Below are 27,833 nucleotides of genomic sequence, written 5' to 3' on the forward strand. Positions count from 1 at the left end.
TTCTGAACTTCTATGGCAGGGGGTGGGAGGGGGTGTATTTTTTGAAGCACCTGATTAAAGCCAGAGGCTCTAATAGGCTTCAAAAAAGGACGGGCTCGGGGCACAGAGAGTGCGTCCTGATCCCATTCCCACCCAATTGTGTGCCCATAGGTAATGAATATTCGCTATTTTCACACCGCATTGCCTCCCCACCAATCTGGAGGCAGGTCAGTGAGACCTGTTTCCTGATTGACCAAAGCGTCAGGCGTCCCTATTGGATGCTCAGCGCTTTGGCGGAAGTGGGACAGAGCGGAGGAAGCTCACTGGAGAGGAGACGCTGGAGAAGAGGACACCTTATCAAGGAAAGCGCCGGTCCTCCTGCATGGGGTCTCCCCATGCGCGGGGGAGCATATGATGGGCAGACTGGCAGCGTATGATGGGCAGACTGGCAGCATATGATGGGCACACTGGCAGTGTTTGATGGGCACAGTGGCAGTGTTTGATGGGCACAGTGGCAGGTATGATGGCACAGTGGCAGTGTTTGATGGCACAGTGGCTGCTTTTGATGGGCACAGTGGCTGCAAATGATGGCGCAGTGGCTGCGTTTGATGGGCACAGTGGCTGCAATTGATGGCACAGTGGCAGCGTTTAATGGGCACAGAGGCAGCATTTGATGGCACAGTGGCAGCGTTTGATGGCACAGTGGCAGCGTTTGATGGCACAGTGGCAGCGTTTGATGGCACAGTGGCAGAGTTTGGGCACAGTGGCAGAGTTTGATGGGCACAGTGGCTGCAATTGATGGGCACAGTGACAGCATTTGAGGGCACAGTGGGAGAGTTTGATGGGCACAGTGGCAGAGTTTGATGGGCACAGTGGCTGCAATTGATGGGCACAGTGGCTGCAATTGATGGGCACAGTGGCTGCAATTGATGGGCACAGTGACAGCATTTGAGGGCACAGTGGCAGTTTGATGGGCACAGTGGCAGTTTGATGGGCACAGTGGCAGAGTTTGATGGGCACAGTGGCAGAGTTTGATGGGCACAGTGGCTTCAATTGATGGGCACAGTGGCAGCATTTAATGGGCACAGTGGCAGCATTTAATGGGCACAGAGGCAGCATTTGATGGCACAGTGACCGCGTTTGATGGGCACAGTGGCTGCGTTTGATGGGCACAGGCTGCGTTTGATGGGCACAGGCTGCGTTTGATGGGCACAGTGGCTGCGTTTGATGGGCACAGGGGCAGTGTTTGATGGGCACAGTGGCTGCAATTGATGGCACACTGACTGCGTTTGATAGGCACAGTGGCAGCGTTTAATGGGCACAGTGGCAGCGTTTAATGGGCACAGTGGCTTTGCTTGATGGGCACAGTTGAAGCGGTTGATGGCACAGTGGTTGCGTACCCCCTGTGAATAGGTGGTTGTGCACCCCCTGTGACGGCTGGGGCCTTATTGACGCCAGTCTGTCACCGCCCATATATGATGCTGGGGCGGAGTTTCTGGATCCGCCATGGGTATATCCGGATGTTCGGCAGGGCTGTTACTCTATGCCATATTCCCTATGCCGTATTTGTACACTTGTTGGTTACTCCAAACATCTGCACACATGCAGGGTTTCCCACGTATGTGCAGAGGTGGCTATCAGGGGAGTCCCAAAACTTCACTGTCTTTGGGCATGCGTGGGAAAGGATGTGCACCTACACAGATGGGCCAGAGGCTGGGCAGATCCCTTGGGTATGTATATCTACTGCACATGCACCAGAATGTCAAGACAGAGAGGGTGAGTGGAGCCACCCAAGAGGAGATAGATTGAAGGTCGGCTTTAATAGAAAAATGAGATAATAAACAAAAACTGTGTGATAACGGGAGATCATTTTTGGCTAATGTATAGTGAAAATCCCCTGGAAGGCAAAACCTTCTAACATCAGGTCTCTGAGGTCTTATTTTTATTTTCTGATGTGTTTGTTTGATGTCGCAGGTCCCAGAAAGCTGTCGATCAAATATGGAGGAGGGGATCGTCACGCTGTCAACTCTCTTGAGCAATCGCCATTTCTTGGTCACCTTCATCCATGCGATGGAGATGCAGAAGGACTTTGCTGTGAGGGACAGGTGAGGAGACTGATGATTTCATAAAGCAATACAAAGCCTTTTTTTAACAGTAGAAAAAGTATTCATGTAGCACTCACCTCTTAGAGGGCCCGCTGATTTGGTCCCAAGGCTCTTTCCCCGGTAGGTGCGCCATCAGAATTCTGGATGAGCCCCCAAATGTAGTGGTACCCCCATAGTATTATTAAAGGTTCCTTAAAATGGATGTAAACCCAGAAAAAAAATGTGTTAATTAAAGCTTGCACCTTGTACAGTATCGGATTTCTTGTCATTTATGTCCAGTCTTGCCATGAAAGAGTTAATCCAGCTCTGAGCAATCCTCTTATGTTTTTTTAGTAAGATAAAAACTGACAAACAGAGAAATAGGAGTCAGTTCTTACCCCTTGCTGTGACGGGTGATTTACATATCTCATGCACAAACCTGAGAGAGGCATTCTGTGTACTTCAGATCCCCTCCTCCTTTCTTCTCCAGCTCTCCCAGGATTGGCTGCTCCACAGCTCAGCACAATTGGGCATGCTGAAGTCATGTGGTGACTTTTCTGGGTTTTGACTGGATGTTAGTGATCATAGCAGAAGTTCAGTGTAAGAAATACACAGGAGAAAATGCATGTTGATAAGGGTAGTGTAGAGGTGGGCGGGGAGTCTACTGACATCACGAGCTCCACCCACCGAGATCTGGCAGCGATCAGTGATTTTTATATTGACTGCAACATTATGGCGGACAGATCGGACACTTTTGTCGCGATTTTGGGACCATTCACATTTATACAGCGATCAGTGCAATTAAAAATGCTTTGATTACTGTGTAAATGTGACTGGCAGTGAAGGAGTTAACCACTAGATGGCGCTGTAGGAGTTAAGTGTGTCCTAGGGAGGGATTCTAACTGTTGGGGGGAGGAGCTGTGTGTTTTACAACACTGATCACCGCTCCCGATTACAGGGAGCTGTGGTCAGTGTCAGTGTCACTAGGCAGGAGAGGGAAATGCTTGTTTACATTAGCATCTCCCCGTTCTTCCTCTCTGTGAGACGACCGCGGTCACGAAGCTCCTGGCGGGCGCGTGCCCGCAAATCACCTCTTAAAGGGCAACATACAGGTACGTGATTCTGCCTGTACATGCCCTTCTGCCGCAGTATATTTACATGAGGCGGTCGGGAAGCGGTTAAACACAAGCTGACTGATGCAAGAGGGATGGCAGCAATACACGCTCCCTGGGATCTCACACACTGGTCTGTACTTACTAAAGTCCTTGGATAGTTGGATGCCGCCTTCTAATATCTGTTAGACATACACTATATTACCAAGAATATTTTGGTAATATAGTGTGCCTTGTGCTGCACTATTGTGCGTAGCTCACTCATAAAACTGATGCCTACCTGCCTTTGTGTTGTGATTGCTCAGGTGTAACTTGGCTTCTCTGCTCACTATCGCCCTCCATGGCAAGTTGGAGTATTACACGAGCATCATGAAAGATCTCCTGGTGGACCTCATAGACTCGTCGGCCCCCAAGAACCCCAAGCTGATGCTTCGCCGGACCGAGTCGGTGGTGGAGAAAATGCTGACCAACTGGATGTCTATCTGCATGTACAGCTGCCTCCGGGTAAGGCGCTCAGAACGGAATATTCATAAAAAACATTCTCCCTAAAAAAAAACTGCTGATACAGCTAGCAGGTCATGATTTCCAGTCTTCCTCCTGTGGAAACATTGAACATTGCCAATTAGATACCAAAATTCTAAAGAAAAAAAAAGCGCCACAAAGTTTCAACAGTAGATTGCAGAGTTCTCAGGAAATGCCATTGCGTTTTAGGAATGACAGCTCCCTTCATCGGGGGTACAAATACAATGGATCATTCTTTTTTTCCATTTGTATCGTCATTGCTTTCAGAGTAACTCCACTTTTGTTGAAAAAATAAAATAAAAATACAATCCTCACTGGGTGACCTATATAGAGATTTTAGCTAAATTTATAGCAGGTTCTGGCTTTTTTATCTGTTCTGAAGAAAAAGCAACTTGAGCCACCACGTCCTATCCAGGCTGATTCTGAATGGGAGGATCTGGCTCATTATAAACACCTGGTGCTGTCCCAGTGTTCTAGCAAGAAAAATTGCAGGGTCTGCATTCCTTTAAACGTATTTAGGGCCAGTTCACACCAGACGCAGTTCCGTTCAGTTCCATGCGCTTTTTTTCTGCACTAAAAATGCTTGCACAGTGTTTTCCATGTATTCCAATGGCTCTAGTTCACACCATGCAGTCAGCTTCTGGTCAGTTTCTGTACCGGAAACTGACCAAAAACTGACTGCATGGTGTGAACTAGAGCCATTGGAATACATGGAAAACACTGTGCAAGCATTTTTAGTGCAGAAAAAAAGCGCATGGAACTGCATCTGGTGTGAACTGGGCCTTAACCTATATGAAGTATCTCACTGAAACGTAACTTCCTATTGCAGGGGATGCCTAAAATTTTACTTGGATCTTAGCACAGATGTCTGAGAAAATCGGCGAGCCAATCGCTCACACAGGAAATTACATTTCTGGGGATGATCTGTACACTGAAATTTCCTTTTGCTTTTTTCAGACATCTGTGCTAAAATAGAAGTAACATTTTAGGCACCATCTGCAATAGGGATTTTATTTTGGTGAGATACTCCCTAAGGCTGGATTCACACCAATGCAGTTTTAGTGCTTTTTGCATTTTGCACATTTGCACTACAGTCCATTTATCATGGTTTCCTATGAAACACTTTCTGTGGTGCAAATCTGCAAAATGCAAAAAGCGCTAAAAATGCCATAGGTGTGAATCCAGCCTGAGGCTGGGTTCACACCGCTGCGGGGGGAGAACCGGATGTGATTCGCACAGCAAATCACATCCGATCTCCGTAGCACTGCGAGTTCAGCCATACAGATAGTATGGCTGAACTCGCAGCTGTCCCGCAGCAAACTCGCACAGGACCCTTTTTTGGGTCCGCAACGGAATCGGATCGCATGGGGGTTCACACCATGCGATCCGATTCCTGTGCGAGTCGGCAGATCGCACTGCGATATGCCGACGGATCTGGGGGTGTCATTAACATAACATTGACACCCCCAGCCGTCCGCATAGGGCAGTGTGAACTGCCGGCGGGAGGTGAGCGATGCGGGAAAACGCCGCGGATTCGCGGCGTTCCCGCATCGCAATAGTGTGAACCTAGCCTAAGGGTTAAATATTTTTAAAGGGACGCAGACTCTGAAGCTGTTCTCATTAGGAACATTATCTCATTATCACTGGGAGTGTACCAGGTGATTATAATGAACCAGACAACCCCCTCCCACACCCATTCAGAATCAGTTTGCACAGGACATGGTGGAACAAATTGCTTTTTTTTACATACAGGTGTACAGAACTCCTCCAGGTTGCCATACTGCATAAAAGATTTTGACAGTTTTAGAAAGCGATATCAGATTCAGATTGAAATCTAAATGTATTTTTTATTGAAAGTGAAGTTCCCCTTTAAGTAGAATAATATACAATAAAATAGAAATGATATAACATTCAGGTCGGAGGCAGCAGAGAGCTCCCTTTATATTATAGGGATTGCCATACCTATACTGGAGACTTACCTAGGATGGGGTCCAGTGCCTGACCACCTGGTTTCCCTATTGGACTAATAGGACAGTCCAATCACCAGTCCAGATAACAATGTAGAGAATAAATATTATTATTATTATTATTATTATTATTATACAGGATTTAAATAACTAAACATTTTTTTCACAAAAAGAAATAACTAAATATTACAATATTATTCTGAGATAAATATGATCTCAATATAAAAAAAAAATTATAATAATAATAATTCAACCCCAACAGCTCTATAATATAAGAAGAGACATTACAATTACAATACAAGCCAAGACAAGAAGTTTAGGAGGTCCCTGCTCTGCAGAGCTTACAATCTAAAAATATAAATCTAGATCACGATCTGACTGCCTTGGCCAAGATTTTGGAGTTCGGGTTTAAGTACACAGACTGAACGCAGTTATTACTGTCCTGTTGGCTGAGGTGAAAGGTCGGCGGTCATGTTGTGACAGCGGTGACCCCAGTAATAAGCGTGTTCTGTTAGCAGAAGAATAGAAGTCTGCAGTTGATTAGCCGCTGATCCCAGTGTGTTGGGGGGGGGGGAGGTGAGGTGACTCTCATTCATGGCAGAGTTTCCATACACTCAGCCCAGCCGTCCACATGCAGACGGTTCTGTCATTGTTGGACCCCGTCCATTCCCCCTGCAGTCCTTACGAACATGTGATACATCAGTACAGCATTGTATTGTCATCTGATCCTTTGTGTCACTTGACAGTGCGGTTGTAACGCTCAGCTGCAGGACATCTGTCTGTACGACCAAGTTTTTATTTAATGATGAGGAATTAAAGGGATTTTCTTCCTTCAGAGAACAACAGCCTAATTAAAGGGTAATTCCAGCCAGTCAGTTGAATGCAAAACAATGGTGGGAACTGCTTTAGCTGCCAAATGATTTCTAGAGTATTGCAAACGGTCTTGTGACTTCCCCACCTTGGGGTGACAACACTTTTTAGAACTAGCAGTTCTACTGAGTCTGTGTCACTGCCCCGCCTCCTGTCTGCTCTTTGGACCACCCAGCTCTTTCCCTTATATGTCACTGCCCCTCCTCCTGTCTGCTCTTTGGACCACCCAGCCCTTTCCCTTATATGTCACTGCCCCTCCTCCTGTCTGCTCTTTGGACCACCCAGCCCTTTCCCTTATATGTCACTGCCCCTCCTCCTGTCTGCTCTTTGGACCACCCAACTCTTTCCCTTATATGTCACTGCCCCTCCTCCTGTCTGCTCTTTGGACCACCCAGCCCTTTCCCTTATAGATCACTGCCCACCTCCTGTCTGCTCTTTGGACCACCCACTGGTGACATCCACCCAGTTATATCCCTTATATGTCACTGCCCCTCCTCCTGTCTGCTCTTTGGACCACCCAACACTTTCCCTTATTTGCCATTGCCCCACCTCCTGTCCGCTCTTTGGACAGCCATGCCCTTTCCCTTATATGTCTTTGTCCCACCTCCTGTCTGCTCTTTGGACCATCCAACTGTTTCCACTATATGTCACTGCCCCTCCTCCTGTCTGCTCTTTGGACCTCCCAACACTTTCCCTTATTTACCATTGCCCCGCCTCCTGTCTGCTCTTTGGACCACCCAGCCCTTTCCCCTGTTATGTCACTGCCCCACCTTTTGTCCACTCTTTTGACCACTATGCCCTTTCCCTTATCCCCCGCCTCCTGTCTGCTCTTTGGACCACCCAACTCTTTCCCTTATATGTCGCTGCCCCACCTCCTGTCTGCTCTTTGGACCACCCAACTCTTTCCCTTATGTCACTGCCCCTCCTCCTGTCTGTTCTTTGGACCACCCCACTCTTTCCCTTATATGTCACTGCCCCTCCTCCTGTCTGGTCTTTAGACCTCCCAACACTTTCCCTTATTTGCCATTGCCCCGCCTCCTGTCTGCTCTTTGGACCACCCAACTCTTTCCCTTATATGTCACTGTCCCTCCTCCTGTCTGCTCTTTGAACCACCCAACTCTTTCCCTTATGTCACTGCCCCTCCTCCTGTCTGTTCTTTGGACCACCCCACTCTTTCCCATATATGTCACTGCCCCTCCTCCTGTCTATTTGGACCACCCAGCCCTTTCTCTTATATGTCACTGCCCCTCCTCCTGTCTGCTCTTTGGACCACCCAGTCCTTTCCCTTATATGTCACTGCCCCGCCTCCTTTCTGCTTTTTAGAGCTCACTATTGACACCCACCCAGTTCTTTCCCAATTCAATATGCAGCTTTCACGGTCCGAAGTACAGTATATGTTATATACAGTTCAGGGTTTGGTTTATGTGAAAACTTACTGATCCATACTTCCTATAAATCCCCCTCTAGACATATTTAACTTGTTTTTTTGCTCACCAATGGTTTATGAACAGAGCCACACCCACTTGTTTATGCAAACCTCAGTGAGCTCATCTATTATTTTTTTTTTGTGTGTAACCAACATTTTCGTTAACAGGAAACTGTGGGAGAGCCATTCTTCTTGCTGTTGTGCGCCATTAAACAACAAATCAACAAGGGCTCCATTGATGCCATCACAGGGAAGGCACGGTACACCCTGAACGAGGAGTGGCTGCTCAGAGAGAACATTGAGGCCAAGCCTATGGTAAGTAACATCCCCTATAGGATGTCAATGTTCAGCCAATGTCTCAAAGTCTAAAATTGCCATTTTGGTGTAGCTAGTAGTAGTTAGTCAAATTCATCTGACCTTGTTCTGTGATGGTGAAGATGTTTTGTCGCTTCTCAAAGCCACTTCTTCATAGCTTCTTCCATAGAGTCTCCAAGCCATTTGTTCATAGTTTCCTTTGTAGTTTTCTCAAGCTGCTTCTTCTTGGCTTCTGTCATAGCTTCTCCAAGCCACTTTGTAGTTTCCTTAATAGCTTCAACAAGCCACTTCTTCATAGCTTATTTGATAGCTTCCTCAAGCCACGTCTTTTTTTAAGTTTGCTTCATACCTTTTCCAAGCCACTTCGTCATAGCTTTTTTCATAGCTTCTCCAAACCACTTCTTTGTAGCTTTCCTAATAGCTTCTTCAAGCCTCTTCTTTGTAGTTTCTTTCGTAACGTCTCCAAGCCACATTTGCGTACCTTCCTTCATAGATACTCCAAGCCAGTTCTACGTAGTTTCCTTCATAGCTTCTCCAAGCCAGTTCTTTGGACCTTCTTTCTTAGCTTCTCCAAGCCACTACTTTGATAGCTTTCTCAAGCCACCTCTTTGCAGCTTCCTTTATAATGTCTCTAAGCCACTTCTTAATAGGTTCTTTCATAGCTTCTTCAGCCACTTCTTTGTAGTTTCCTTCATACCTTTCACAAGCCACTTTTCATAGCTTCTTTCCTCAAGTCACCTCTTTGCAGCTTCCTTCATAGCATCTCCAAAGCACATCTTCATAGCTTATTTAAAAGTTCTTCAGCCACTTTGTAGTTTCCTTCATAACTTCTCCAAGAAACTTCTTCCTAGCTTCTTTCATAGCTTCTTCAAGCCTCTTCTCTGTAGCTTCTTTCCCAGCTTCTCCAAGCCACTTTTGCGTACCTTCCTTCATAAATACTCCAAGCAACTTCTTCGTAGCTTCCTTCTTAAGTTCTCCAAACCACTTTTTTGTAGCTTCCTTCTTAGCTTCTCCATGCCACTTCATTGTAGCTTCTTTAAAAGCTTTTCCAAGCCCTTTCATAGCTTCTCCAAGTCTCTTCTTTATAGCTTCTTTGATAGCTTTGTCCAAGCCACCTCTTTGCAGCTTCCTGCAAAGGCCTTCAAGCCACTTCTTCATAGGTTCTTTCATAGCTTCTTCAGCCACTTCTCTGTAGTTTCCTTCATAGCTTCTCCAAGCCACTTCTTCATAACTTCTTTTGTAGCTTCTCCAAGCCACTTCTTCATAGCTTCCTTCATAGCTTCTGCAAGCCACTTCTTCGTAGCTTCTTTCATAGATTATCTAAGCCACATCTTTGTAGCTTCCTTTGTAGCCTCTCCAAGCCACTTCTTTGTGGCTTCCTTCGTAGCTTCTCCAAGCCACTTCTTCGTGGCTTCCTTCGTAGCTTCTCCAAGCCACTTCTTTGTGGCTGCCTTCGTAGCTTCTCTAAGCCACTCCTTTGTGTCTTTCTTCGTAGCTTCTCCAAGCCACTTCTTCAGAGCTTCCTTCGTAGCTTCTCCAAGACACTTGGAGTGGCACAGTGGTGTAGTGGTTAGCACTCTCGCCTAGCAGTAAGAAGGGTCGCTGGTTCAAATGCCAACCACGACTCTACCTGCCTGGAGTTTGCATGTTCTCCCTGTGCCTGCGTGGGTTTCCGCCGGGTACTCCGGTTTCCTCCCACAAACCAAAGACATGCAGGTAGGTTAATTGGCTTCTGTCCAAAATTGGCCCTAGTATATGAATGGGGACCGTGGATTGTGGGCTCCTTGAGGGTAGGGACCAATGTGAGTGTGTAATGTACAGGGATAGGGACAATTGTAGACACTCAGGTTGAACTGGATGGACTGGTGTCTTTATTCAACCTTACTAACTATGAAACTTCTTAATAGCTTCTAAAAAGCCACTTCTTCATAACTTCCTTTGTAGCTTTTCCGAGCCCTTTCGTAGCCTCTCTAAGCCACTTCTTTGCTTCGCTTGGCTCGGAGAAGCTATAAAATGTCTTCAACATTTGAGTTGAATATGACTAACAGCTACTGGCTATACCATGACCTGGATAAATGAGAACCTTCATAGTCATTTTGGTGTGTTGGGTCTTTCCAATTTATTTTTCGGTTTTTGAGGGCAGCTGGACCAAGCAAAGCTGACCTCCTTGCATTGCAACTCTGCATTAGTCAGTGGTAAATGTGATATACACTATATACAATCACCCAACACTAGTTAGTTTCCACAATCCATGACTTAACTTCACAGTTCACACAAATACGTTTTAAATTCAAACTGTAGCACTGAGGTAAGTAATTCTTCACAGTAGCGTGACAATCCCTCCACCTCCGGTCTAACTAATCACTCTCACCTTATGGCATGGACCCCTGTGCAAACAGGTGGTCATGCAAGCGGGTATCAAAAGGGTTAACATGGACCATAAACTTCTCTCACGTCTCCTTAGATCTCAGCAAGGACGCCAGGTCATGGGTAGAAAGAAAAGATCTAAGTGCTCACCACTTAAGTATAAGATTTCATTTTTGCGCTCAAACACAAACTACTCACATAAAGATGATAAAAACACAGCATGTAAAGCCAACAATCTTGTTAGCTCCGTAGGGCAGCAGCGGGGGACGTCATGTGTAGCTCCTCCCCGTACGCGCTACGTTTAATCAGAACTTCAATGTCACCAAACTCCTCCCCCCTTCCCTTCGTTAGCAGATGGAGGCACTTGGGGAAGAGGGGGAGGAGTCCGGTGACTTTCGTGACCTCGCCGGATCTCCGACGGAAGCTGGCGGAGAGGTGTGTACCAATCAAAAGAATTTTGATCAATCAAGAAAATTAACGATTAATCAAGGAATTAATCTTTCATTTCCACAGCCCTAAAAAATGTAAATAACATGTGAGAGAGGAACCAGGAAAGGCAACATACACGCAGCTTAAGCTTCAGTTTTAACATATGGACTATAAAAACAGCACAAAAATCGCATAAGACTTTAAGAGAGCTTTACACAGAATTCAGGAAAAAAATAACAATGCCTTTTAAAGACATTTTTCTGGACTTTATGGACAAGAGTAAGATTTTCTTACAGACTGATTGTGAATTCCTGGGCGGTTGGCAACCTTGGTCCGTCTAGGGCTGACAGGCAGGTAAAATGAGCCTCGTAGATGTCTGACGTTTGCAGGAAAAGAAAACACTGAAGGAGTCGCCATGATTTATGAGTGAAGTAATACATTGTTTTCTTCACTGAAATATCCCAGACAGGGGCCATATTTAACCCAGCAGCCCCCGGGTTCTCTCTGGGGGGAACTCGTGGAAGTGCCTGTCCCTGGGAGCCCTTTGATTAATGGCTGTGGATACCCTGGGAGGGGGGTACCGATGGCTGGAGGGAGGGGGGAATATTAATTTCCTATGTAGACATTACCGCAGAGGAGAAGAAGAATCCGTCACCGCTGGTTGGACATTCACAAACTTTACAGAATGTACAGAAAGCAAAGCAGGATGTCTAATTTCCTCAAAACAAATGATCATGCAGCATCCCCGCATAGATCACAGCTGTCCCGCCACTGGCCCCAAATTCCTCCCTTCATCCTTCCTCCATAACTGTCCATGTTTTAGGTTGACAAATCTACTATTTAGCTACACAGTTACATTTGTTTTCCTGGAATTAGTCCTGTTTATCCGATAAAAGATTGCGTACGCTCGGCCACTTGTATGACCAAGGAGTAGTGATACTACCCACTGCAACCGATCAAAATTTATATTTTCAAATACATTTAAATCTTTACTGAATGACCAATAGTCGTTGATTAACAAGGTATTCACATAGCTATTCACTCAGTGAAAGTGAATGTACGTTCATTCTGTATGAATGAGGCCAAAAAAACGAATGTAACTTGGCTATATCTCATGCTGTTCAAATGTATATAATTGATTTAAAATGGAAAATACTAAATTCGGCCACTAGATGGAGCTAAGTATCATAGGAATGTTCTGTAATGATTAGCTCAATTTAGTGGCCAAATTCTGGATAGGGGGGGTATACAGGAAGGGGGTGGACATACACAAACTTTAAAGAATGTACACAAAGCAAAGCAGGAGGTCTCATTTCCTGAAAACAAAAATGATCACTCAGTATCCTACATAGATTACAGCTGCCCCTTTAACTGGTCCCAAATTCTTCCCTCCATCCTTCTTCCATAACTGTCCCTCTTCTAGGCTAATACATTTACTATGTAACTACAGTTACCCTCTTATGCTGGACTTCAACCTATAAAAACGAACATTGCATACACTCAGCTGCTAGTATGACAGAGGAGTAGTGATACTACCCACTACAACCACTAAAATGTGTATTTTTTAAATTTAAATTCTAACTGAATTTATAAGGAATTGGCAAAAGTATTCACCTAGTGAAAATGCATGTATGTTCTTTGTAAATCGAGCTAAAAACCTTTGGCTACAAGGATCTTTGTTGTTAGAATGTAAATCGTGGATTTAAAATGGAAAATACTGGATTCAGCCACTAGACGGAGCTAAGTGTCATAGGATTTATTTGTAATACTTAGCTCCATCTAGTGGCCAAATGCTGGTGAAGGAGGTGGAAATACATAAACTTTAAAGAATGTACAGAAAGCAAACCTGGGTGTCTCTTTTCCTGAAAAAAAAAACGATCATGCAGCATTCTGGCATAGATCACAGCTGTCCCTCCAGCAGGGCTGGCCCAAGACATTGCCCGGGTCCAAGAATGAAATTCTGCCCCCTCCCAAAAAAAAAATCATGCCCACCAAAAGGCCCCCACATCCATTATTTAATTTCATGATAATTAAAAGTAAAATTTAATTTATCAGGAAGTCAGATTTACAAACAGCACCTTGTCTATATGCAAAATTATATGGCATACCATTATGTTCAATGATATGTGGGCTAGGGCAATATAGGGGTGGGCTAGGGCAGTATATAGACAGGCTAGGGTAGTATATGGAAAGGCCAAGGCAGTATTGGGGCAGGCTAGGGTAGTATATAGACAGGCTAGGGCAGTATATAGACAGGCTAGAGCAGTATAGGGGCAGGCTAGGGCAGTATAGGGGCAGGCTAGGTTAGTATATAGACAGGCTAGAGTAGTATATAGACAGGCTAGTATATATACAGGCAAGGGTAGTATATGGACAGGCTAGGGCAATATAGGGGCAGGATAGGGTAGTATATAGACAGGCTATGGTAGTATATAGACAGGCTAGGGCAGTATAGGGGTGAGCTAGGGTAGTATATAGACAGGCTAGGGCAGTATATAGACCGGCGAGGGTAGTATATGGAGAGGCTAGGTCAGTATAGGGGCAGGTTATAGTAGAATATAGAGCTATGGTAGTATAAGGACAGGCTGAGGCAATGTAGGGGCAGGCTAGGGTAGTATATAGACAGGCTAGGGCAGTATAGGGGTGGGCTAGGGTAGTATAGGGGCAGGCGGAGTGGCACAGGGGGCAGTTGTCATCGTGAAACATAAAACTGTTGGAAAAAAAATCTCGGTCATCAATTTGCTGGGTAAATCAAAGAGAAGGAGATGCGGCCGTGGTTTAATTTGCTGCCCCTCTCAAAGTGCTGCCTGGGTTCAGTGGATCCACTGGGACCCATGGTAGGGCCGGCCCTGCCCTCCATTGGTCCCAAGTCCCCCCCATGACTGTCTTTATTCTAGTTTATAAATCTACTATCTTACTACACAGTTACTCTTGTTACCCCTACAATCTGGCCAAGATTGCACTGCATACCCTAAACCACTAGTATGATAGAGGAGTAGTGATACTACCCACTGCAGCCACTCAAATGTGTATTTTCAAATACATTTAAATCTTTACTGAATGACTCATAGTCGTTGATCAATAAGGAATTCCCATAGCTATTCACTCAGTAAAAGTGAATGTACATTCGTTCTGTATGGATGAATTTAAATTCTACCTGGATATCTCTTAGTGGTTGATTTATAAAGAATTCACATAAATGTTTGTCCAGTGAAAATGGATAAAAAGAAAAATGGAAACAGGCTATATCCTATGCTGTTTGAATGTAAATCATTGAATTAAAATGGAAAATACTAAATGAGGCCCCTAGGTGGCGCTAAGTATCCTAGAAATTTTCTATAATAGCTCCACCTAGTGGCCAAATGCTGTCTTTTCTGTTTAAAATGAATTCTTTCGATTTTAATAGCACAGGATATATATATATACACCCAATTTTCGTTTGGGGGGGGGGTCTTTTAGCATATTAGCACCACAGTGCAGTGACACATGTAACTTGCGCTTTAACATGCATTGCAGTAGGGTAGCCCATTGAAAAAATAAATAAAAATTGGCCTGCAGATGCAACAAAGTGTTCTGAAAAATCAGACATATCGCTAAATTTGCAATACGGTCTGCTATGGGGCTTTGCTGTGCATTGCGGCGGGCTCCATAGCATGTGTGTTGGGATACCATTGAAAATAAAGGGCACCGCGATGCATGTAATGTGCAGGGCCATGCAGCGGTGTAAATGCTTGTGTTAACGCAAATATGACCACAGTGCAGAAGTCTAAATTGGCGCTCACAGCCGATCCCCGGTCAGCTGCACAAACCCCCCTCCCTTCCTGGTCGGTTGGACCCGCACTTACCCCATCAATGGCACGGGCAGGCTTCTCCTGCGTCTTCTCATGGCGCCCCTCTATCTCCTCCCTCCTCCTCCTCCTCCCAGGCCAATAGAAATCGCTACTCCTTTCGGGCCAGTCAGGAAACAGGTTTTAAGAGCCACTTCCTGATTGGCCAGGAGGTGAATCAGTGTGACAATAGTGAATATTATTTGCCATTGTCACAACACTGGGTGGGCTTTGCGCCCCGAGCCCACCCTTTTTTTAAGCCTATTAGAGCCTCAGGCTATAATCATGTGCTTAAAAAAACAAAACCCATTGTAATCCATGCCATCCGGCGTCCTACATGTAGATTAGGGGGCCGGACGCATGGATAGGGGGGCGGACTCTGAAAAAGTATAAACCGGGCTGTTAGGGGAGGGAAGGGGCGTGTCCTGGCACTAAATATTTTGGCGATTTAAGGCAACAATTGATGTCCCTGCGGCACCCAACAATATAATAAAATGGTTCATCTCCAGACAACCTCAGCCAAGATGCAGATGTAGGTCCTCTGTACACCTCTCTGTCATATGTCGGTGCTATAAATAGCGAACATAAGTTCAGATGTAATATACAGCATGTGATCCTCGCCATCTGAAGGCTCCGGTGGGCGTGGCCCCAGACCGATCCCAGCCAGCTGTATAAATAGAGCCCTGAGATGTGGGATTCGGGGTTTTTTTTTTTTTTTTTTGAGGATTTGATATTAATTTATATTGCAGAATTTGATGACAATGTGTCAGATTTTATTTTTAATCCGATGACTGAGAGGGAGAAACTACAAAGTGTTCTGTGGGCGGGGCAGACCGCAATCTGGGTGTCAGATGTGCCAAACACAACAATGGCGATGGAGGGTTCAGAACAATCACACAGTGACAGTTAGAGATCTCAATATATTAATACAGAGACAGAGATCTCAGAATGATGGCACAGTGACATTCTGAGATTTTTAACTGATGACACAGTGACAGTTATGGATCTCAGAATGATGGCACAGTGACAGTTTGGGATCTCAGAAGGATGGCACAGTGACAGTTAGAGCCTGTTCACACCAGTGGCTGGGCATTGCATGCGCCATTTTTTGGCCCCGCGTTGCTCTGTTCTGCATATCCTGACCCTAAGGCGTCATTGGTTGTTATAATGCAGGTTGCCGGCCTGCCCACACCATGGCAAACTGGGACCCGTGATTGCGGCACCTCCCTAAAAAACAAGTTCTGGCGTTGATACGTTTAGAGGCTCTCGGAGATCGTCACAATGACCTGTGGGAACCCAGTAATACATCGGCAGAGGAAAATCATAATTATTATTGCTTTACCTTCTAAGTGGAATTTAATGTTATGTTGGCTGATCATAAAAGTAAAATACACAGAGAAGGAGCGGGACGCCGTGCAATGAAATCATAATGTTTGTTTTCTAATATCTCATCCCGGGCGCCAGTGCTGTGTGACCTCCTCTCCTTCGTTGAACCCTCTCCTCCAGTGACCCCCCTCTCCCCCGGAGACCCCTCTCCTCCGGTGACCCCCCTCCTCCAGTGACCCCCTCTCTTCCAGGGACCGCCTCTCTTCTGGTGTCCCCTCTCCTCTGGTGGCCCCCTCTCCTCCCATGACCCCCTCCAGTGACCCCCTCTCCTCCGATGACCCCTCTCCTTCAGTGACTCCCTCTCCGGTGACCCCTCTCCTCCAGTGACCCCCCTCTCCGGTGGCCCCTCTCCAGTGACCCCTCTCCTCCAGTGACCCCCCTCTCCTCCGGTGACCTCCTCTCCTCCGGTGACCCCTTTCCTCCAATGACCCCCCTCTCCTCCGGTGACCCCTCTCATCTGGTTACCTCTCTCCTCCGGTTACCCCTCTCCTATGGTGACCCCCTCTCCTCCGGTGACCCCCTCTCCTCCAGTGACCCCATCTCTTTCGGTGACCCCTCTCCTCCAGTGACCCCCTCTCTTCCAGGGACCGCCTCTCTTCTGGTGTCCTCTCTCCTCCGGTGACCCCCTCTCCTCCCATGACCTCCCTCCAGTGACCCCCTCTCCTCCGGTGACCCCTCTCTAGTGACCCCCTCCCCTCCGGTGACCCCCCTTCTCCTCCGGTGACCCCCTTCTCCTCCAGTGACCCCTCTCCTCCAGTGACCTCCTCTCCTCCAGTGACCCCATGTGATGTCAGGGGCGATGGTATCTGGCCAGGCTCCATGTTATCTGATGGCAGCCGGTCATATCCCATAATAATCCACTTAGCTCATTAAGGTCTGATTAGACATGAGCTCTTCATAATGCTAAATAAAACAAACCCAGCCGAGGACATACCCCGCCAGAGGGGGACACCTGGAGAGATGGGATGCACCACTGCATGGCCATACGTGTGTGTGTGTGTGTATATATATATATATATATATATATATATATATATATATATATATATATATATATATATATATATATACATCTTTTTTTTCTTTTTTCTTTTTTTTGTGGCTGGATTATTATACACTTGTGCTTAGTAATTATAGTTTAAAAGGGTGGTAGTTGGGATTTTGCAAGTAAATGTTTGCACTGCCCCCTGTGGGTGGGACGTGCTACTGCAGTCATAGTCACAACTTTTAGTGTCAACTGTTTTTTTTTTTTTTTTTTTTTTTTTTTTTATTGATGACGGCCCTGTAAGAAATAAGACGTCAGGATAAAATACTGTGTCTTACTAACAGCTGAGCTGCCTCTTGAAACAGATGCAAGTCAGTTGCTGTTTGGAGGGTAGCATTGCTCCCTATGGGTGAGATGTGTGACTGTGTTCATAGTGGGGGGGGGGGGTGTATACTAAAACTGGTGTAGCTGTACATACTAACCAATCAGCTTCCAGGTTTTATTGTCAAAGCTTAATGGAACAAGCTGAAGTTAGAAGCTGATTGGTTACCATGCACGGCTGCACCAAATGCTGTTTGCCCCAGTTTTAGTAAATCTCCCTCATAGGCTCAACTTTTTTTGACAATTACAAATAAATGCTCAAAAGAATTGGAGATCGTTATAATATTATTAACACTTTTAAATTGTAACAGGTGTCTTACGAACAGCTGAGTTGCCTCTTGAAACTGATGCAAGTCAGCTGTTATCCCCCCTGTGTGCCCTTTTGCCCTCTGACAACCTAAACACTGTCTCTTGTTTGGCTTTCTCTCCATAAATTCATCAGAGGCAGCCAATCAGAAAGCAGTGTAGGAGTTATAGCTAAAATCAGCCAGGCAACAGCTTACAAACTTACTAAGTTGTCTCTTAAAACAGATGTAAGTCGGCTGCTTATTTTCCATGGTTGTCCTTCCATCTGCTGTGTGCTTTCCCTCCAGCAGAGAAAGCAGTAGAGGAGTTCTTGCTGAATGTAGCCAAGAGTCAACCTACAACTTACTAGCTAAGTGGTCTCTGGAAACAGATGCAGGTCGCCTTCTACTTCTCGCTAGCAGTTCAACAAAAACAGCCAATTAGAAATAAGCTGAAGAGTCCTTGCTGTATGTAGTCAAGAGACGACTTACTAAGTTGCCTCTTGAAACAGATAGAAATCACTGCTTATTTTCCCTATGGATCCCACCTTCTGCCTGGTGCTTGGCTTTCTCCCCAGCAGTTCGCAGGGACAGCCAATCAGAAGTCAGTAGCGGAGTTCTTGCTCAGTTCTTGCTTTGAATATGTAGTCAAGAGACAACTTAATAACTAAGTTGTCTCCTGAAACAGATGTGAATGAGCTCCTTATTTTTCGTGGGTGTCCTTCCACCTGCCTGATGCTTGGCTTTCTCTCCTGAAGTTCAGCAGAGAAAGCAGTAGAGGAGTTCTTGCTGAATGTAGCCAAGAGTCAGCCTACAACTTACTAGCTAAGTGGTCTCTCGAAACAGATGCAGGTCACATTCTGTGTGTGCCCCTCCTTCTACTTGCTGCTTGTCTTTCTCTCCGGCAATTCAACAGAGACAGCCAATCAGAAATAAGTTGAGGAGTTATTGCTGAATGTAGTCAAGAGACAACTTGTTAACTAAGTTGTCTCTTGAAACAGATAGAATCACCTGCTTATTTTCCCTGTGTGTCCCACCTTCTGCCTGGTGCTTGGCTTTCTCCTCAGCAGTTCATCAGAGACAGCCAATCAGAAGTCAGTAGAGGAGTTCTTGCTCAGTTCTTGCCTAGAATATGTAGTCAAGAGACGACTTGTCTGTACAGAGCACATGGAGTAAAGGAAAGCCCATGGATGACACCCGGTCTGGGGGATTTCCTTTTCTGGTGTTGTGTGTTTTCTGCCCTGGGTCGGCGCGGCTAATTCTCTCTCACAACCTCTCTTGGCAGAACCTCAACGTGTCCTTCCAGGGCTGCGGCATGGACTCGCTCAGCGTGCGTGCGTTGGACACCGACACCATCAGCCAGTGCAAAGAGAAAATCCTGGAGGCTTTCTGCAAGAACCTGCCCTTCTCTCAGTGGCCTCAGGTGGAGGATGTGGATTTGGGTAAGTGTCACCGGACTGTCCACACGGGGTTATCTCAAGCAGTCCTCTGTGGACAACAGACGCGTCAGTGGACCATGTCAATATTTATTTTTATTTATTTTTTATTTTTTGTATATTTTTACTATATTTCTTTATAATTTTTTTAGAAATTTGGGGGGCTTTGGTGAAATATCAGGGGTCTAAACATACACCCTGGTGTCTCACTTTTTTGAGAAGGAGAAAAGAGGTCAGGAAAGAGATTCCCCAGCCACTTTCTCTGCAGCCTCAGCCGCAGTAGTCAGTGAATGAATGGAAAGCACTTTGTGCTGAGAGGCTTCCTGTTCATTCACAAACTGCGACATAGTAAACACAGTTTACTAGGCTTCAGTTATGAATGAACACAATGAGTGATCGGTACTAATCACTCGAAGTGTTCATTCAGAAAAGGAAGAGGCTGATAAAGGGTAGGGGCTGATAAAGGGTAGGGGCTGATAAAGGGTAGGGGTTGATAAGTAGGGGTTGATAAAGGGTAGGGGTTGATAAAGGGTAGGGGCTGATGAAGTGTAAGGATAGGGGTTGATAAAGGGTAAGGGCTGATAAAGTGTAGGGGCTGATAAAGGGTAGGGGCTGATAAAGGGTAAGGGCTGATAAAGTGTAGGCATAGGGCTTGATAAAGGGTAAGGGCTGATAAAGGTTAGGGGTTGATAAAGGTTAGGGTTTGATAAAGGGTAGGGGCTGATAAAGGCTCAGCAGCCGGTGGGAGAGGAGAGGAGAGGAGGAAAGCAGGCAGCACTGCGGGGGGGGGGGAAGGCAGGGAGGTCGGGCGCCGGCAGAAGGGGGCATCTGTGCGGCATGGAGTGATTAGGGTGTGTCCAGGCACACCTGGCACACCCTGTGCTCATGCCAGTGAGAGTTGTAATTCTTGAACAGTAAGTATGATACTGGCAGGATCACCAGGTGAAAGTAAAAGTAAAAAAAGAAAAGTAATTCATCCACCACACCGGCTTTCTCTCCAGCAGGACGGGCAAGATGCAACATATTACATTTTTGTTCTAGAGGGTTTAGATACACTTTAACAGATTTGATCTGAATTAAAGCTCAGGTCCAAAGAAAAAAAGTTTCATTTTAGGATTCGATCCTGTGTCGGGTTTTATATTCCTTCCCATGTCCCTGTTGGGAGATTTACCCACGCCTCCTTATTTATTTATTTATTTTTCCTGGCTGAGGGTGGCCACTCACAACAGCTTAAATTCAAATCTTCGAAGGTGCGGAAGGCAGGCGCGGTAATTACCAACAATGAACTGGATCTTTGGCCGTTTATGTTTATGTCTTCTTCCTCCGCAGAATGGTTTGCCTCCAATTCTGATCGCTTAATCCTACGAGATCTGGATAATTCGTCCCTCATGGAGGATGGAAGGAAGAAGCTGAACACGCTGTCACATTATCAGGTACCGGAAATGCTGGTAATGATATTGACACCAACGCTGGCTTGTAACTCACCCCCGAGAAATATATTTACCTAAAAAATGGTGACGTGTTCAATACTTATTTTACTCGGGGTGTGTGTGTGTGTGTGTGTGTGTGTGTGTGTGTGTGTATAGGTGTATATATAAATAGATTTCCTTTTTAGATTGTAAGCTCTTAGATTGGGCCCTCTGATTCCTCTTGTACCAAATTGTAATGTAACTGTAATGTCTGCCCTCGTGTTGTAAAGCGCTGCGGAAACTGTTGGCGCTATATAAAACCTGTATAATAATAATGTGTGTGTGTGTGTATATGTGTGTGTGTGTGTGTGTGTATGTGTATATATATATATATATATACACACTGGGGGTTATTTACTAAAGGAAAATCCACTTTGCACTGCATGTAAAGTCACTGAAGATCCGAGGGGGACATGCAAGGAAAATAAAAGGAAAATAAAAAACAGCATTTTAGCTTGCACATGATTGGATGATAAAATCAGCAGAGCTTCCCCTCATTTCAGATCTACCCCTCAGATTTAGAGCGACTGCACTTCCAAGTGCACTTGCCTTTCATAAATAACCCCCAATGTGTGTATGTGCATGTGCGTGTGTGTGTGTATATATATATATATATATACAGTGGTGTGAAAAAGTGTTTGCCCCCTTCCTCATTTCCTGTTCCTTTGCATGTTTGTCACACTTAAGTGTTTCGGAACATCAAACCAATTTAAACAATAGTCAAGGACAACACAAGTAAATACAAAATGCAATTTGTAAATGAAGGTGTTTATTATTAAAGGTGAAAAAAAATCCAAACCATCATGGCCCTCTGTGAAAAAGTGATTGCCCCCCTTGTTAAAACATACTATAACTGTGGTTATAGTGGTATACTGGTTTGATGTTCCGAAACACTTAAGTGTGACAAACATGCAAAGGAACAGGAAATGAGGAAGGGGGCAAACACTTTTTCACACCACTGTATATATATATATATATATATATATATATATATATATATATATATATATATATATATATATATATATATATATATACAGGGCTCAAAATTTCAAGTCCTGAGCTACTAGCCAGGCCTCAAGGGCTACTCGCCAGCAGTTGCCCCAGTCTGCCTCGTCCCTCCCCTAAATTTGCAGAATTCAGTTATAAATATTAACAACTTTATCCGTGCCCACCAGTGCAGCCGCGTGTCCACCAGTGCAGCCGCGTGTCCACCAGTGCAGCCGCGTGTCCACCAGTGCAGCCGCGTGTCCACCAGTGCAGCCGCGTGCCCACCATGCAGCGTGCCTGTGCAGGGGAGGAGAGGAACAGGAGAGCCGTCCAGATCACAGAGCAGCACAGGGAACACAGCGATAACATTTTTAATTTCAATTGCCGTGTTCACACCGCTCAACGTCATACACAGCCCTACCCTGCTTCCCCCCACCCTACACCCTGAAAATAAGACCTATAAGGACTTTAACTAGGGCTTATTTGGGGGGTAGGGCAGCCATCACCGACAATCACGCTAGGTCTTATTTTTGGGGAAACGGGGTATATATATATGTGTGTGTGTGTGTATATATATATGTATATGTATATGTGTATATATATATATATATATATATATATATATATATATGGTGCTGTCTGTAGTTGTTAAATTAGTATAGTGCAAAATGTTTTTCTTTTATAAATTTATATTTAGCTAAAACCACAACGGCAGCACATGTTCTTCATGTATTCTTGTTTATAATATTTTTAGAAGTCTATAATGAAAAAAACGTATATTAATAACTGACATCTGGAGCTTTCTGTGTGTTCCAAGTTTGATTATTCTAAGAGAACATAAAGACAGAGGCAGGGAACGCGGGCGCTCATCGGAGCTTCCATAGGCGGATGTGTACTGCCCAATCCATAGAAGAATAATGCGGAGCTTAGAGACTCTACTATTGGATCAGTACTGTGGTAGAAGGGCGCATGCAGTATATTCAGTGTGGAGATTCTCCTATTAATCGGAGAAGTCTGAGAATAATCGGTGTACTACACATGGGGGAGTATTTATAAAAACGTATTTCACATACCCTGTTTCCCCTAAAATAAGACCTAGTGTGATTGTCGGTGATAGCTGCAATAAAAGCCCTACCCCCCAAATAAGCCCTAGTTAAAGTCCTTGTAGGTCTTCTTTTCAGGGTAGGGCTTATTTTTGAGGAAACAGGGTAGGGCTTATTTGGGTGGTAGGGCTTATATTGCAGCCAACACCGACAATCAGGCTAGGTCTTATTTTAGGGGAAACAGGGTAGTTGTTCATCCATTGAAACTGCATGTAAATTTGTTCTGTGGGAAAGGGGCAAAAATCGAATGTTCTCTGCAGTTTGAATGTGGAAAATACCTCATTATGGCCACTAGAAGGGCTATAATCCATTTTGGACGAGATTCAAATTTGAATAGTTTTATTCTCTTCAGAAATTTGAATTTAATTTGAAAACTATTCAATTTGAATCTCGTCCAAAATTTGGATTTGTTATTTTGGATTCGTCTAAATTCTATTTTTTTTTTATTCTATTCTATTGCTTTATTTTTTATACTATTTTAGTCTGTTCTTTTATTTTCTGTTCTGTTTTACTCGATTCTTTTGTTTTCTATCCTATCCCCCTTTTTTTTTTATATATTCTTTTCTTTTCTTTTCTATTCTGTTCTGTTTTACTCTATTTATATTCTATTCTTTGATTCTCTAGTCTATTCAATTCTTTTACTTTATTTTCTATTCTATTTTATTCTCTTCAGAAATTCAAATTTAATTTGAAAATAGAATAGAAAATAAAGTAAAATAATAGAATAGAATAGAAAATAAAGACTATAATATAATGAATTAAAATATAATATAATAGAGTAAAACAGAATAGAATATAATAGAGTAAAACAGAATAGAAAATAATAGAGTGAAACGGAATAGAAAATAATAGAATAGAAAAAAAAAAGGGCTAGAATAAAAAATAAAAGAATAGATTAAAACAGAACAGAAAATAAAAGAACAGACTAAAATAGAATAGAAAATAAAGCAATAAAATAGAATTAGATAAACAAAACAAATTCTGAAAATGAATTATATTATATTATATTCTTTATTTTCTATTCTATTCTTTTACTTTATTTTCTATTCTATTTTATTCTCTTCAGAAATTCAAATTTAATTTGAAAATAGAATAGAAAAAAAAGTAAAATAATAGAATAGAATAGAAAATAAAGACTATAATATAATGAAGTAAAATAGAATATAATATAGTAAAACAGAATAGAATATAATAGAGTAAAACAGAATAGAAAATAATAGAGTGAAACAGAATAGAAAATAATAGAGTAAAACGGAATAGAAAATAATAGAATAGAAAAAAAAGGGCTAAAATAGAAAATAAAAGAATAGATTAAAACAGAACAGAAAATAAAAGAACAGACTAAAATAGAATAGAAAATAAAGCAATAAAATAGAATTAGATAAACAAAACTAATTCTGAAAATTAATTAACAAATGTAACCTGTCTAACAGATTGAGCTGTGGCAGTGTGAAGGTGATTGGTGATATAGGAAGGGGGAGGTAACTACCCGGCACAGGCTTTAGGAAGTACACTCCCAGTGACCCTGTGTGGGTGCTGTCTGGATTCTTTTCGCAGTGGATTTCACAGATAACTGAGTGAGCTTTTCTACATTGGCACAGTTGCAGTACTTGCTGGACGGTATTAGTAGCTCATTGATTGCATTCACTGGTAACTTGGAATCACTGAACTGTAAAAGATGAACCCACAGTGTGCAGTATTTTGTCGGTCTGACATTTATTTTCCTGTCTAACAGGTCCGTGAGGGAGCTTCGTTGGCCATGAGCTTGAAGGATCAGAGAGATAACACATTGGGCCGAGGTGAGCTGAGATTTACATCAACATAAAAAAACTTGAGTAGAAAAGCCTGTTCCCTGCCAGCATGCTGCAAGGAAGGGCCCTTGTTCTCAGTGTGGAGGCAGCAGTCTCTCCGCAGAGGTCACCCCCCCCCCCCCTTTCCTGCTGAGTCAAAGTTAGAGCTTTCCAGACCACAGTGGGCATGAACGTTGCTGATTGCAGAGTTAAAGGTTAAAGGTTGTTAAAGGTCGGACTTAGCTGGGGGGAATGGGGGGGGGGGGGGGTGTTTTGCACCTCTGCAGAGAGACCACTGCTTCCAGCAAGGGTCCTTCTCTGCAGCATGCTGAATCAATCATCTGACTGGCCCTGACTGCGGACCTGTGACAAGGCAGCCGGTGTGTACTCAGGTGTGTGTACTCAGGTTCCCAGTGCTGATGCAGCGCACAGTCATGTCTGTCCAGGAGCCTTGTGAAAAACCTGCTGAATCTGGCTGCAGTGAATGTTGTAAAATGAAGAGTACCCGAGTAGGCTTTCTTTTATTTGTTCTTGTTTTATTTGTTTTATCCTAAAGGCTTTTTTGTCTTTTTTGTTTTTTGTTTTTGTTTTAGTGAAAGACCTGGACACCGACAAGTACTTCCATCTGGTGAGTTATTTATAATATTTTCTCTTTTTGATAAATTCTGAGCAGGAAAATGTTTTAACCGCTTGCGGACCAGCCGCCGCAGTTTTACTGCGGCAGGACGGCTCCGCTGCGCGAAATCACGTTATTGTGTCGTGATCTCGCGAGGCTTGCATAGCAGGAGCGTGCGTCCCCGCCGCGAGCTCCATGAGTCCGACCGCGGGTCCCGCGGACTCGATGTGTTTAGCTGAGAAAGTCCCTCCTCTCCTGAAGACTCCTGGGATGCATGTCATCATTTGCCTAGGCATTGAAACTAGGAATAAATGAAATAAATGTGAAAAAAAAGTAGTAAATATGATCTACCTTACTATCTATTTACTAATGCTAGCAGCATAAGGATCCAGAATAGTCAATGTAGATCGAGAGAGTGAAGTTCTGCTTTAACTTCTTCATAGCCCTTCCCCTTAGCTATTATTTTTCAGATATTTTTTTTTTACTATCAATATTTTTCCATTTTTATTTATTTTGTTTGTCATTTTTAGATTATTATGATTATTATTATTATTATACAGGATTTATATAGCGGCAACCATTTGTGCATCGCTTTACAACATGAGGGCAAACAGTACAGTTACAATACAATTCAATACAGGAGGGATCGGAGAGAGCCCTGCTCATTATTATTATTATTATTATTATACAGGATTTATATAGCGCCAACAGTTTGCTCAGCGCTTTACAACAGGGGAGGGCAGACAGTACAGTTACATTACAATTTGGTACAAGAGGAATCAGAGGACCCTGCTCGTTAGAGCTTACAATCTAAAAGTTTTAGCGCTTACAATCTAGGAATAGAAAGAAAATTCCTTTTTTTTTTTTTATCTGCCAATAACTGTACCAGACATATATCGTTTTACAGTGTTTTTAGACAAGGACAAATTATTGAATAAAATGTATATGTATACATTTTATTTACAGTAAAATAACTTTTTTTTTTTTTTTTTTTAAAGTAAAACTGATCAGATTAAAAAAAATAAAAATAAAATGTGTTTATTATTTTACACCTGTTGGTCTAAAGATTACATAAAAAAGAATATGATTATTATACAGGATTTATATAGCTGCAACAGTTTGTACACTTAGAATACAATTCAATACAGGAGGGATCGGAGAGCCCTGCTCGTTAGAGCTTACAATCTAGGAATAGAAAAGAAAATCCTTTTTCTTTTTTTTTTTTTTTTTTAAATCTGCCAATAACTGTAGCATACATATCATTTTAGAGTGTTTTTTTTTTTAGACAAGGACAAATTATTGAATAAAATGTATATGTATACGTTTTATTTACAGTAAAATAACTTTTTTTTTTTTTTTTTTTAAAGTAAAACTGATCAGATTAAAAAAAAAGTGTTTATTATTTTACATCTGTTGGTCTAAAGATTAAATAAAAAAATAAAATATTTTTTGCAAGAAAGGCAATGCAAAAAAGAAAAAAAAAGAAGCCTAGTTTGTCCAGAAAAAGTAGTATATAAATTACTTTGTTATCCTAAGTAATGACAATGTTATTATCAAATAAACAGATCCATAGTTCAAATGTTTACATTACAGTATACAGGTAAAGTGTGTATATGTGTGTAAATGTATATGTATACATTTTATTTACAGTAAATAACTTTTTTTTTTTTAAAGTAAAACTGATCAGAAAAAATAAAACGTGTTTAAACGTATAAACAGGTACAGTTGAACAAGAGTCGATACACTTTTATATACCGTACATAGACATCCAGAAATATAACCTCAAATCTTGCCTGACATGCAAACTAAACAAACTACAGCTCCCTTCCACATGGGTGTGATTGATGTTTAAATTTGATCTTCACCAAAGGAAAAAAAAAATGTGTTTATTATTTTACATCTGTTAGTCTAAAGATTACATAAAAAATTAAATATTTTTTGCAAGAACAGAAGTGCAAAAAATAAATATAAAAAAGCCTAGTTTGTCCAGAAAAAGTAGTATATGAATTACTTTGTTATCCTAAGTAATGACAATGTTATAACCAAATAAACAGGTCCATAGTTCAAATGTTAACATCACAGTGTACAGGTACAGTGTGAGTTCTGATGTGGTTCATTTTATTTTATTTTGTTATTTACATTTTTTTTTAAATAATATTTAAATTAAATAATTTGTAATATTTATTACAATTTAAATTAAATATTTTTTTAAATCTATTTAATAAATCTTTAATTTGAACAAGAGTTGATACACTTTTATATATATATATATATAGACATACAGAAACATAACCTCAAATCTTGCCTGACATGCAAACTAAACAAATGACAGCTCCCTTCCACATGGGTGTGATTGATGTTTAAATTTGATCTTCACCAAAGGAAAAAAAAAATATGTTTATTATTTTACATCTGTTAGTCTAAAGATTACATAAAAAATAAAATATTTTTTGCAAGAACAGAAGTGCAAAAAATAAATATAAAAAAGCCTAGTT

General features: G+C 42.8%; 1 protein-coding gene across 1 annotated transcript in view; it reads left to right on the forward strand.

The window, feature by feature from the left end:
- Nucleotides 1-27,833, forward strand: part of PLXND1 (plexin D1) — a gene marked incomplete in the record, with an annotated part of 185,350 nt that overhangs the window by 137,687 nt on the left and 19,830 nt on the right. The window contains 7 exon segments of the mRNA XM_077451599.1: nucleotides 1,954-2,084; nucleotides 3,481-3,679; nucleotides 8,129-8,275; nucleotides 19,220-19,376; nucleotides 20,700-20,803; nucleotides 24,668-24,731; nucleotides 25,316-25,350. Of these exon segments, the coding sequence (XP_077307725.1) occupies nucleotides 1,954-2,084; nucleotides 3,481-3,679; nucleotides 8,129-8,275; nucleotides 19,220-19,376; nucleotides 20,700-20,803; nucleotides 24,668-24,731; nucleotides 25,316-25,350 (837 nt within the window).

The sequence above is a fragment of the Lithobates pipiens genome, unplaced genomic scaffold, assembly GCF_037356315.1.
Source record: "Lithobates pipiens isolate NorthernLeopardFrog02 unplaced genomic scaffold, aLitPip1_a1.2 Scaffold_23, whole genome shotgun sequence".
NCBI lineage: Eukaryota > Metazoa > Chordata > Amphibia > Anura > Ranidae > Lithobates > Lithobates pipiens.